Below are 13183 nucleotides of genomic sequence, written 5' to 3' on the forward strand. Positions count from 1 at the left end.
GCCTGATGAAGGGGAAAATTGGAATTAATCTGGGGGGCTTTGATTAATTTCGTAGTCATTTAGTATAGAAAGCCGTCATTGATTTGGCACTGTCTGAACACAACTATGACATGAACCTTGTGAGATGATCGGCGGTCAACAAAAGCTGGCCTTCGTCTCGTACAATGACACTATATTGTAAATTGTGCGCTATCCTGTCAATCGTTTGAATCGGCCAAAGGAAGCATCCTCGTACTTGGCATCTATATCCGTCACTGCCCCAACCTGAGATGTTCCAACGGAAACTTGTGTGGCCCAACGTGCATCTTCTTCATCAAATCATAATCGCCTGTATCCTTCCAATAATAGACCAGTCATGTGATAGCTTTGGGCAGCTACGCGCGGGGTTTTCTCGCAAAGGTGGCCCTCGCCCAATTTCAAGAGTAATATCCAGCGTGGAAGATTAATCGGTCCAAAAGCAGCATCGTTAAGTCGAAAAAAGTGTCCTAAATTAATCCCGAGTTACCAGTCTGCGAGTAACAAAGTCAAATACCCCCTGGCCTTCCAAATGGCGAATCAATCGAGCTCCAACACGTTCACTGCCATCTCAAATCCATTAGAGCCATCGCTTGAGTAAGTACCCTCGTGAGTATGTTGCCCCGTCTTTTAAGCTAAACAGTTACCTAGCGTCATTGCCTTGCATGGAATGAACTTGAAAGGCAATTCAGGTCACGCGGAGAACACATGGACACATGAGAATGGAGTCAACTGGCTTCGAAGTCTGTTGCCCAGGCGGCTTCCATTCGCGAGAATATTGGCGTTCCAGTACAACGCCAAGGTGTCCTCTGGCAGCTCCATAGCCGGTGTCAAAGCACAATCAATCAATCTTCTAAACTGTCTCAAGAATGCACGCAAGGTTCTGTCGCTCTCAGCACAAGAAATGCCCTTTATGTAACCGCCATGGCTAATAACTTTCGCATGCAGATGAACGAAACAAGGCCGATGATCTTTATCGCCCACAGTTTGGGAGGTGTCATCGTCAAGGAAGCCCTATCCATGGCATACGAAGAGCACAAGACTTATCCAATGATATGGATGTTCACATATGGCATTTTCTTTCTCGCTGTGCCCCATAAGGGGTCACCTTTTGCCGCCTGGGGACAAATACTGAGGAATATACTATACATGAATGAGCCAAGTAATTCTTTTCTCGAGAGTGTAACGGAGCAATCCAACTACAACAAGGAGCTGAGTGCGAGATTTGAGCATCTTATAGAAGCATATAAGGTCTACAGCTGGATTGAGGGACTGAGTGTTGGTTACTTTGGCATCGTAAGCCTATTACTCCAGTTTTTCAAGGTTAAAGAACTCCTTCTAACATGCTGTCAACAGATCGTTCCAGAAGACTCGGCCAAGCTTGGTCTTTCGCCTGCTCAAGAGTTTTGCCGGGTGGCAGATCGCGATCATAGGTCAATCTGCAAGTTTTCAGGTGATGATGACCGGGAGTGGATTGTACTCTCAGGGTGCCTGGGCGATGCAGCGCGAGCCGCAGTTGAGTTCAGAGGCTACAGCCCGATCATGGCCGTTCGCAAAGCTATGTTGGCATCTTCTGAACTGGAAAATATTGGTACACGAGCCCCCTATCTATTACGTCTTGGGTTTCTCAAGCCTAACTTCACTGAGTAGCACAATCACAGGTTCTCTTATCTGAAGCAATCGAAGATGGTCAGAATGTCATTGACAGGGTAGACTACTTTCTTTCAGGTGATGAGTACCGCAAAAGAGCCGAAGTTGCAGCATCTGCAAGAAACGATAACATAACGCTTGCAACGTGGTTCTTGGCTCTGATGTCGCCGTTGTTCGCTTCTGAATTCCTGGCAGGCATTGTGATTGCTGCCATAGTGGCGCTGCTGCCAAGCAAAGAAAACGCTCTGGAGAAGGGTTCCCAGGGCCAAGAGAATGAACAAAGGATTATTGAGGTAGAGTCTTGGGCGATTGAGAGGCTCGGTGGGCATCTTCAAAATGTTTTGCGGAGCTCGAGTGCGGTTCGACATGCCATTCGCTATCAGGAGCTTGAAGAACAGAACGAAAGATTGGCTCTCGAATTGAACCATGCCCAATATTTGCAGAACAGGCTACAGCAGCAGATCAGTCTCATTACAGACGACCTATACGAGCGGCACGGGTCTCGAAACATGGCTGAATATGTCTGTGTCGGCATTGAGAAAGTGCGGACAGAGGCGGCCGGTAAAACTAAGCAACAGTTTTACTTTTATGCGATCGAAACAATCAAGGAGGAGAAGGAAAAGGCAGAGGGAAAAGGTTGGTACGACTGGTGTTGGAATGGGTTTCCTTGGAATCAGTGAAGCTATGGTTCCTCATAACCGTTTGAGTTGTAAGACATTGATGATACAGTCAATCACAGTCCCATTACTTTACTGTCGATTCCTTGACAATGTCTAAAGCTATCAAAAAACCGAAGAAGATGAGGACGAGCTGCGATGAATCAGCTAACGGGTTTCTCAAGCTCCTTTGATCATGTTCCACAAACCTACCGCTAAGAATCCCACAGCGAGTGACGTGACCTCAAACCCGCCGGCGATCGCCTTTCCACGAAGCATTGCGTTTTGAAGCCTCCAAGCCCGACAGGCCCCGAGCAGGGTCGTGCATATCGAAAGACCATAGCATACGGTGGCTAGGGGCTTACCAAGCATGGAGTATCCGAATCCCGAATCTGCTTGTTGCAGGGCAAATAGTTGGGCGACGATGGTTCCGAGGATTGCTGTCGCGACTCCTGTACGGAGATACGCTAAGAAAGTCCGCTCAAGCGCTTTAGCGAGGCAGAGACGTCGTGTTAGTGATTAGACAGGTTCAATCGCTATTAAAAAAACCATAGGGTTTCGAGCTGCGGTAGCAGGGCCTCGGCACAGACGATCAGGGAATGAATCATGAGCACATCCCTTTTATTGCCAGGCTCATCTCCATTATGGAGGCTTGGCTCCGTGGACCGCGGAGAGGATGGGGAAGCCCCCGAATCCTTGATCTTGATGACTTGCTATGTATGAAACTCCACTTGAAATAGCATTGACGGGCAAGAGAGGGCTGTACCACATACCTAGGTGATCACGACAGCTGTCGAAATCCACTACAATGCTGATCTGCTCGCTCCAGAAGCGTCGGACGAAACTTTGCTTCTTTGGGGAAATCGGCTCGTGGGCCGAAGATCCTAGGGCGGAACTCTGTGTCGTGTCGTCGTCGTCGATTAATTGCGGGCATTGCGCCGGTGAGCGTTGTACGTTGTCTTCTTCCTTTCCTTGATGTTGCAATGGGCTGTCGTTTGGTGTGCAATGGGCTTCTTCTTTTGGAAGTTGCGGCTCCCACGCCTGCAGTTCGTATTCGACCATAGCCGGCACCGTAGTTTGCTGCAGGAAGGGGCCCGAAGGCATGTGTAAGATATTGTATGTAAACACGACACTAAGCCTCGGCCAAGAGAAGCCGTCGTAAGATTTGCGATAGGGGGTCACAGCGACGAGTCTTAGCTAGCCTTTTTCCATGCAAGCGATACCGTTTGGGGAGGGATGGAATGCACGAGAGTGGTGTCGTCGTGTTGATGTGCTGCAGGCCCTCGGTTTTAGCTGCTGCAAGGATTTCGCAGTTCGGGAAATTTGAAAGCTTCAGAGTTGACAAGCAAGTGATTGCAAAAATTGCCATTGGCAGAGCAAAAGCTGGAAAATCGAAACTATTCACCATTTAGTACGGACATGGTGTTTCGGGGATGGGACCGGCCGAACGGCAGTCGGTAGCGGCAAGGACCATGATACTATCAATGGGTGGATGAAGGGATCGGCTGCCGGTGATAGGAAACAGATTTGGCGACATTTGGGCCATCCGCGATAGGGGAGTTGTGTGGTCGCCGAGAAGCGTGAGTACGGCGAGGTCCCACCAGACAAGGATGTGCGTGCAATGCGTTCATCATGTCTGCGGCAGTTGGCGGCATCGGAGCAGCTCCGATAGCCCACTTCCAGCCATGGAGCCGGCCGGGTGGAGAAGAGCTTCTGCGGGGGAACTGGAGTCTGGGGATTGTGGAGTGTTCGCCGACGACATCGTGATTTGAAGGTGTGAGAAAATCATGCTGCTTGTAACAAGAAAGTCGCGCTGCTCTGGAAACTTGGCAGGCCTCGGTTGACAGTTACCAAAACTTTGGATCGGGAACCGTTCGGATCGGATCCGTGGAGGTTCAGTCTGATGTTGTCCGTCTGTTACCGAGTCCGGGACTGACTCGACATCCCCAAAAAGAAACACTGTTGAGGAGATGCAAGACGAGGCAACCAGACATTCGGATGAGGCGGTTTTGCGAGTTTCTCCTTGGCGAGACTCTAACCTAGCTTCCCCGCGAGAGACACTAAGAACCTTTTGGAGGGCCGTTTCCATGAACCTGAAGACGGGAACGAAGGGGCGGCCCAGAAAACTTCCGGCTGGTTATTTCGCACGTCGGGTCGCCGCATGGCAAGCGAGGCAGGTCATATCTGGTCCCTCTTGCTATATCCAGGTACCCGAACTCCCCTGCTCCTTCCGCGATGTCCAGATCGCTTTTCTGAGCTCCGGTGTTGGAAAGAGGGTAGAGCGGGGCACCGATGGGAACCTTCCCCAACTTCGCACTGCCAAGCGCGCAATCCTCCTTCCGTGATGCTTCCTTCACATACTGCAACATCCACATCTCAACACCCCGACTTGACTTCCTGCCTGTCCTTGCAGATGCAGAGCTTGACGACCAAATACTACACATCACCGACCTGCACCATCACCGATCCTCGTCGTGGAAGAGTTTGCATGTGAAGTCCCAGCGGGAATGGAGCAGCGAAGAACCTCTGTTGTCTGCGTCACATCGATGGGATGAACCCTCGTCACAAGATGGCTGATCGAACCGGTTCCTGAACCGCAAAACCACACACCCTCTGTTCGCACGCCAGCGCACAGAGGTTGATACCCTGGACAAACTCTATTGTCGGCCGCTTCCAGGGTATCATCCATCTACGCCAAACGGCTTGCTATGCGGCGGTGATCATCTTCTTTCAATCGAGGATGCGACTTCGCCATGCAAGCGAGACAGAAATCGCCAGAACATCTCGATCCCTGGACGTGTCGAAGTAGTTCGTTCGGCTCGTCGCACTCTGGCGTTTGTCGATAAACCACGCCCTCCACCACTTCGGAACCCCGCTATGCCCAGAAACCAGGCACCGCCGGACACCGTACCTCGAAGCAACCCTCCATGTCCGTGTCACATCCTGTCAACGGCAATCCCCCGTGTCGGGTTTCTTGTTCCAAACAAGAAAGACGCCTGGCTACATTTCCGGTTCATGGAAATAGAATTTGCCGTCCGCTCTGCAAACCAAAGTTCAGACTGATAGTCGGCATGGCAAACTCTGGCGTTGATCATGTCCAGAGCCTGCGATTCAATGGCCCATAGTGTTCCATTGCAGCCTCGACGCTTCAGACAGGCATATTTTTGACCAATAAGAGGCTTGCCAAAGCCGAGATACGATTTTCGGACAACACATAACCACCGGCAACAACGACACCAGTTATGCCACAACGGGAAACAAGCATAGTCAGAAGCCGTCCCTCTGGGACTCGGAATTCGGGCCCCACCACCCCTGGCATTTTCTCTCCGGTTAGCCAATCCGTCAGGCCGTACGGGCAAGCCGGGCCGTCGCGCCGCCAGCTGGATCCTCTGTTCAGGGTTGGTGCAGGAGCGAGGAAAAGGCAACGTGGATCTCGAACTACTCCTGTCAGCCATATGCAGTCCCCGGTCCGTCCTATCCTACTGGACATCACTCTCCCAACCATAGCCGCCTTCACCACTGAAATCGAAGTGGCCAAATGCGGCCCTTTATATCTCTCACCACTCGACCGTACATGATGCCGATCTCTTACGGGTTCTAGAAGCTCTGGAGACGCCCAGCTTCTCGCTGCGCTGCGAGAGCACTTGGAGTGGCCTCATTGGTGTGCTTTGTGTGCAATTGCCACTGCCAAACTGCCAAGCCCCGGCATTGCAAGATTCTCTGCATCGAAGGGCCGTCGGAAGATGGTGCCTGGACATTGCACCACGAGATACTTCACACCATTGGCCACTCGAAGCATTAGCCAGCAGCAGACCATGTTCGTCAGCTGGTTTGGTATCCGTGGCTTTATTTCAGCAGATTGATTATTGAGACTTATCAGCTGGACATTGCACGCAATGCGCGGTTCTGAAGCGATCCCACCTTGGGGCCCTCTTCGTCGGATGGAAGCGACGAAGGCCAGCCTGTCCGACGGTCCCTGTATCCATGACTATGCGGCGATAGCAACCGGTATGCCGGGGGCCCCATCCTAACACACCCATGGAGAGGCTGTGTGGAGTGACTGGAGGCATGCGGGGATACTGAGGTGAATCTTGGTTCTCACCACAAATCTTCGGCTTGTTCTGGGATCCCACATTCCAATAAGACAAGGTCAATAGCGGTTCTTCATCCTGAGGCTGCTGAAGATTGCCATAATCCGGAGTCAATTATTACGATGCATCGGACACCTTAGGCCAAGGAAAACAGGGCCAACGAATTTCTCGAAGCATACGGCCCTGCATCTTCCTGCGCCATCCCGCTTCGGGCTGTTTTCTAGCTACTGTTAGCTCCTGCTAGCTCCACATCTTGCGGCCAGGCAATGTTGGAGGTACGAACATGGCAGCCCTGAAATAAGGTACGATGCTTTGAACGGAACCGTAACCGATGTTACAACCAAGAAGATGCACGATTTAGCTAACCTCACCCCCAGGAAATGCTCTGATGGGGAGCTGTACAGCGCTTCGGTGTGCCTGGTTCCCCCACTCAGTCACGCTATTCACCCTCAGTTTTCAATCTGATGCACTCCCCAAATAACCAACCCCAACCTGTGCATTTTTCTCAGCTTATTCAACTTCCACCGCAGAAACGGTCCGCCCCTACCGGCGTGCCTACGTTGCCCAGAAAGCAACAAAGTAACAAGGGCGCAACATCCATGGAGAGCAGGCATGGACCTTGCAAGTCAACACCTTTATGGGAATTCGACTAAGAAGGTACTCTGGGTCATCAACGCGCCAGCAGTCCGCGGAATACCGGCATCCCTCACCTGCAGGAGAGCTGAAGTAGTTTGCGCGTGAGGTCTTCCCATCCTCTTACTGACCCGATGCCTCCGTTTTGTATCACATACGGACGGAGAAATACCCTCATACAGCCGGCATATTACGAATGGGGGTTCCGTTTGTTCCTTATCCGGGGAGAAGTGGCTCTCCGTCCCTGCGCATACTAGTCTTCTTTACGTCCCCTGGCTGTCTGGTACCTTGCCATCTTCCTCGCTCACCCCCTTCCACACCTGTTGCTATCATTCCCGTCCTGTTTCTCTCCACCATTGGCCCATATTATCTAGATACCTAGTGATGATCTTTCATTTGTACCGGTTAAATGTCGGCCTCGGCTGCTGGAAAGCGTTCGTGCTGGCAGTGTACCCACGCCTCGGGTTCCATATAAGTCATATGTGAGTCCATCACTACCTTATTGCTTCTCTCTCTCAACTGAAGCTTACTGCATATCGAACTCCCTCCCGTAGTGGTCACATTCGAGGAGACACGTCTTGCAAAGGACACAATCACTTATCTGGGTTTCTTCTTTGGTTTGACCTTTCTCGTCCCATTTTTTTCACTGAACACATGTACCTTTGGGCATTGGCGCCAGGCTCCTTGCATCTTTGCCATCGCTGTCTTTCAACCAACAAACAACATTTCACTTTCCGTCTTGCTACGCAAGTTTGAAGTGTTTTGGTCTGGAGACTAGAGCTCGACCCCAATATGAACGGTTTGGCTCAGCGAGCTAAGGATCACGGAATCGATCCGCCAGCCACTCCCCCAGAGACCGAGATGAGCAACTCAACCCCAAACACGGAGTTCTCTCCTCCATACAGCCCCCAACAAAAGGTGCAGCAGATAATGAAGGACACAAGGGTGGCAGCGAGAAAGAAATTGGAGCAGCTCACGCTTGAAGAGAAGGTACAGCTGATGAAGTCCCTTCGTAATATGGAGAAATGTTACTGACTCTTTCTGGAGGTATCTCTACTTACAGCCGCAGACTTTTGGAGAACGAAGACAATCCCATCCAGGAGTATCCCAGCGATCAAGACATCAGATGGTCCCAATGGTGCTCGCGGGGGGATATTTGTCGGGGGAACCAAGGTCTGTCATTTTGACTGAGTACTCCAAAAGATGGGTAACTGACTATACAAGGCTGCACTATTCCCTTGCGGCGTTTCTCTCGCAGCGACATGGAATAAGGAGCTTCTCTACGAAGTCGGACAGCATCTCGCAGATGAGGCCAAAGCGAGGTCTGCCAACGTTCTCTTGGCGCCGACCGTCTGCATGCACCGCCATCCTCTCGGTGGACGCAACTTCGAGTCCTTTTCTGAGGACCCCCTTCTGACCGGGAAGCTGGCCGCTCAGTATATCCTTGGACTACAGGAAAAAGGAGTTGCAGCAACCATAAAGCGTCTGTGTTTACCGGGCAATGGCATTTTATCAGTTTGAGCTAACATTCGATAGACTTCGTGGGCAATGAGCAGGAGACCCATAGATTGACAATAGATTCCCTCATCCAGGAGCGTCCGCTTCGCGAGATCTACCTTCGACCATTCGAAATAGCTGTTCGAGAGGCTAATCCATGGGCTCTGATGTCTTCGTACAACCTTATCAACGGTGTGCATGCGGACATGAACAAATTCACGCTTCGGGACATTCTTCGAGGCGAGTGGGGTTACGACGGGTCAATCTACCTCTGATGACTTCTTTTAAGACTTGACTGACATTGCTTAGAACTGTTGTTTCCGACTGGGGCGGTACCAACTCTACAGCCGAGTCAATCATTGCGGGATGCGATATTGAATTTCCCTACTCTTCCAAGTGGCGTTTCGATAAAGTCATTGAAGAGATGAAGAACGGCAAAATTGCCAAAGAGGACATTGACCGTGCCGCTGAGAATGTTCTCACTTTGGTCGAACGTCTGAAGGGCGACGACATGTCTGCAGAGGAAGCGGAGAAAGAGGACAATCGAGAATCGACAAGAAATCTCATTCGTACCGCAGGAGCAGAGGGGCTAACCCTCCTGAAGAATGACGGTGCCATCCTTCCTCTGAACCCAAAAACAACAAAGGTCGCTGTGATAGGACCAAATGCGAATCGAGCCATCGCAGGAGGTGGAGGCAGTGCCAGCCTCAACCCATACTACAGAACGATTCCTCTGGAGAGCATTCGGGCTGCATCGGAGCAGGAAGTCACCTTTGCGCAAGGATGCCATATCTACAAGTGGCTTCCGGTCGCGTCGCCGTACTGTACCGAGAAGTCGGGCAAGCCAGGCGTTGGCATTGAATGGTACGCCGGTGACAAGTTTGAGGGAGAACCCATCGTCATCCAGAGACGCACCAACACAGATCTATTCCTCTGGGACTCTGCCCCGCTCAGCGAAATTGGCCCTGAATGGTCAGCCGTCGCTACCACCTATTTAACATCGAAGACAACCGGAAAGCACACTGTCAGCTTCATGAGTGTTGGGCCTGGAAAGCTGTATGTCAACGGAAAGCTTGCCTTGGATCTATGGGATTGGACCGAAGAGGGGGAGGCCATGTTTGACGGCTCAGTGGACTATCTGGTTGACGTCGATATGGAGGCTGGGAAGCCGGTTGAGCTCAAGGTCGAGATGACCAACGAACTCCGGCCGATCGCCAAGCAGAAGCAATTCGGCATCACCCACAAGTACGGAGGCTGCCGAATCGGTTTCAAGGAAGAGGACCAGGTCGACTTCCTCCAAGAGGCAGTAGATACCGCCAAGGCAGCAGACGTGGCTGTTGTCATCGTCGGGCTCGACGCGGAATGGGAATCTGAGGGATACGACAGACAAACAATGGACCTTCCGTCTGACGGAAGCCAGGACAGGCTCATTGAAGCAGTTGTCAAGGCAAACCCCCGCACTGTCGTTATCAACCAATCCGGCACAGCAGTCGCTATGCCGTGGGTTGACCAAGTGCCCACCATCATCCAAGGTTGGTATCAGGGACAGGAGGCCGGAAACGCCCTTGCCGACGTACTCTTTGGATTCAAGAATCCCAGTGGGAAGCTGCCGGTTTGTACCACCCCTTCCGTCCCCAGCACCTACTAACGTCCTGTAGTCTACATTCCCCAAGCGCATCCAAGACACCCCTGCTTACAACAATTGGCCCGGGGAGAACCTGAAGGTCAACTATGGCGAAGGCATGTACATTGGCTACCGCCACTATGAGCGAGCACGCATCGAGCCTCTATTTCCATTTGGTCATGGCCTTTCCTATACCACCTTCGAGTACGGACGCCCCTCGATCAGCACCAAGACGCTTACGTCCCGGGGAACGATTGAGGTGGTCTTCGCGGTGAGCAATATCGGCTTAGTGGCTGGCTCCGAAGCAGTGCAGATTTATGTGCGTGATGACAAGTCGAGGCTACCCCGCCCGGAAAAGGAGCTTGTGGCCTTCGAGAAGGTGTTCCTGGAAGCTGGGGAGACGAAGCACCTCCACATTTACCTGGACAAGTACGCCGTAGGCTACTATGACACATCCGTCCCGGGATGGATCGCTGAGGAGGGCACCTTCAAAGTCCTAGTTGGTGCGTCATCTGCTGACATCAAGTAAGTTACCCTTCATGTCACCTGCGAGGTACAGGCACTAATCGTGACTGCCAGACACTCTGTCCAATTTGATGTGAAAGAATCCTTCAGCTGGGTTTGCTAGACCTGAGTTTCTTTTGGTCCAGGATACATACCATGCCATTTGTTTCATTATTTCAGTCATGTATCTCACCATATTTGAGATGTCATAGCCGCGTAGATGCATGATTTTGTGGGCACATCCAGGACACCAACGTCTCTACATAGGAACAAGACAAGTTCCGTTACACTCCTTCATCATCACGGCCTTGTTTTGTAACTCATGAGGGGTTCCATGTAAAGGATTCGAGTTCAGGAAAGAATATGAGTGACTGCCTGCACCATTCGTCTGCATGGAAGTGGATCTAGTCGACTCAGGGGGCACATGACAAGAGTGGAATAGAAGCCCGGTTCGTGTCACAAATGTATCGATTACGTCTTTGACAGAGCATCCAATCTTGTACGTTATGGAAATCTGCAAGTGAGTCTCGTGCCAGACCTACCGCCAGAAACATGCATAGTGTTCCGAGAAACGGTTCGACCGTGGGGTACACGCCTCGGAACCAGTCGGCTTGTTCATACGTTTCTGCTTGTAACGGCGACTTATACCGTTTACCAAAAGTGTCTTGGTTGTAGACGGTGGTGTGGGATCTCGGGACGAAGCTTCCATGCTTCCCAGAGCGGATTGATGGGGGCGTGCTCCGAGCTTTACCTTATCTTGCATCATGAGGGGAGCTCGATGGTACCCTGTCTTCCAGTGAGTCCCCTGGCCATGATGAAGGTCTTTTGTTTCCACCAATATATGCTAAAGAAGAAGACATGGTTTGTGTTTATTGTCAATGTCCACGTGTATGCGCTGCTTTGGGGGGCTGATTTTGTGATCGTCTGTTGGGCTTGTTGCAGTGAGCATGGGTCCGTGGGGGGTTGCGTGGTGTCTCGCAGCCACGAGGTTTGAACTTGGCGATTCTGGAGGGGTTGGGTGGATGGGTGGATGGGTGGATGGGTGGTGTAGCGATGGCATGTGATGTTGTGAGCCATGGATCTTGTCGTGGGCAGGGCGGCATCCGCAGCGTTATACAGAGAGGCCTAGCTGGGGGGCTGGGTGTGTAAACAGCTCACGAGCTATGGACATGCCGCGGAGAGGCGCCGTATGTTGCGATCTGACGTGGTGTCAACGTTGCGACGGAGCCAATCTCGCCTCGGTAGCCGGCTGAATGGGAGTCGTATAGCACGAGATCACGAGGCATGTGTCGGTTCCAAGAGTTTGCGGCGATGGTAATGGTGTTTTGATAAAGTCTTGTTTGATGGTGTGCGGAGGACGGTTGAAGTCTCGGACCGGTCAGCGTTGTGTCGGCTTACGGGATTTTCTTTTCGGCAAAGATTGTTGAGTTTGGGCAGGGCCAAGTTTGTCTGGAGGAAACGTTTCAATGGAGAAGACCAGGTGGCGATGGCCTCATTATTTTGAATAACCGGGATTACCTCAGCCAACACATCACGCACCCCTCATTAATCCGAGAATGAACACGTCCCGTCTCAGCCAGCGACCTCATCAGATTCGCCACGACACTGCTCTCAGGCCTGTTTCTCCTTGCCATCCGCAGCGACAGGTATGCACAAGATGAACATCAAACAACCACCCTCGCTCCGGAAAGGCCCGTGTTCCATACCGGGCTTGCGGTAGGCATAGGCGCCCTCGGTCCAGCCCTCGCCCAGCCGGACGTCGAAGAGGTCGCCCTGCGCGAGGTAGATCTCCTCGACGTAGTCGTGGACGAAGACGGGCTGGCGGTTGGCGGCGCCGGGGCGCCAGCGCTGGAGGGTCGTGCGCCGGCCGGTGGCCGGGTCGGCGTTGAGGAGCATCTCGTCGACGCCGGGTTCTAGCTCGGTCCAGGTGCGGCCGGGGGCGGAGGCTGCGGTGTGGAATTCGAATTGTTCCATTGCGCGGCTGTGTGTGTGTGTGTGTGACGGGTTTGTTGTTCCCGGCGGGACCGTGGGTTTTGTTTGTAAGTTTGGTGCGTGTTGAGATGAGTTTGACGAGGTCGGTTAGGCGAGAGCTTGTTTGTTAGTTGAGTTCATTCATGCCTTTGAATGGCCTTTGAGCGTTTAATGCATTGTTTCTCTTGGACGGTTCTCGTCATTCTGGCTTGGCCGTCCACTTGAATGAGGTTGATTTCTAAGCCTGATATGTCAGTGTAAGAGGACGTCATAGGCAATGCTGATGGTCGAAAGTCCTTGGAAATCCAAGCCTTGGACTGATGGCCGAAAGACCAAAGTCCCAGGTGGGAAATCCTTCAATTGCGACGAGGCAAAGGCTAGACTCGGCAGGTCAAAAGGAATATGAGTGGGAGGTTAGCTTGCTTTTGCGGGTTAGACCTGCCGAGCGTAGCCCCGGGGAAAAAGGAGCGTCAGTGTGGAGCTCCCTTCCCAGTCCAGCTGAAGTGTGCTTAAGTGGGCTGCAGCAGCTACCCGTACCTGGG

At 52.1% G+C, this 13183-nt stretch overlaps 4 protein-coding genes across 4 annotated transcripts; 2 read left to right on the forward strand and 2 right to left on the reverse strand.

Moving 5' to 3' along the window:
* Window positions 1–547: 547 nt before the first annotated feature.
* On the forward strand, window positions 548–2345 carry GCG54_00000028 (Protein SERAC1; the record flags this gene model as incomplete). Its single annotated transcript, XM_045400171.1, has 4 exons — window positions 548–612; window positions 667–895; window positions 964–1606; window positions 1666–2345. The coding sequence occupies 4 exons, from the start codon at window positions 548–550 to the stop codon at window positions 2343–2345; spliced, it is 1617 nt and encodes a 538-aa protein (XP_045266658.1).
* A 64-nt stretch (window positions 2346–2409) lies between these two features.
* On the reverse strand, window positions 2410–3425 carry GCG54_00000029 (uncharacterized protein; the record flags this gene model as incomplete). The annotated part of the gene is made up of 3 exons (XM_045400172.1): window positions 2410–2475; window positions 2535–2809; window positions 3095–3425. 3 exons carry the CDS (start codon window positions 3423–3425, stop codon window positions 2410–2412), a joined length of 672 nt encoding a protein of 223 aa, XP_045266659.1.
* Window positions 3426–7837: 4412 nt separating this feature from the next.
* On the forward strand, window positions 7838–10794 carry GCG54_00000030 (Beta-glucosidase B; the record flags this gene model as incomplete). Its single annotated transcript, XM_045400173.1, has 7 exons — window positions 7838–8072; window positions 8109–8218; window positions 8270–8528; window positions 8582–8801; window positions 8852–10154; window positions 10201–10691; window positions 10746–10794. 7 exons carry the CDS (start codon window positions 7838–7840, stop codon window positions 10792–10794), a joined length of 2667 nt encoding a protein of 888 aa, XP_045266660.1.
* Window positions 10795–12281: 1487 nt separating this feature from the next.
* On the reverse strand, window positions 12282–12644 carry GCG54_00000031 (uncharacterized protein; the record flags this gene model as incomplete). Its single annotated transcript, XM_045400174.1, has 1 exon — window positions 12282–12644. The coding sequence occupies one exon, from the start codon at window positions 12642–12644 to the stop codon at window positions 12282–12284; it is 363 nt and encodes a 120-aa protein (XP_045266661.1).
* Between the last annotated feature and the right edge of the window lie 539 nt (window positions 12645–13183).

The sequence above is a fragment of the Colletotrichum gloeosporioides genome, assembly GCF_011800055.1.
Source record: "Colletotrichum gloeosporioides strain Lc1 chromosome Unknown consensus_29, whole genome shotgun sequence".
Taxonomy (NCBI): Eukaryota; Fungi; Ascomycota; class Sordariomycetes; order Glomerellales; family Glomerellaceae; genus Colletotrichum; species Colletotrichum gloeosporioides.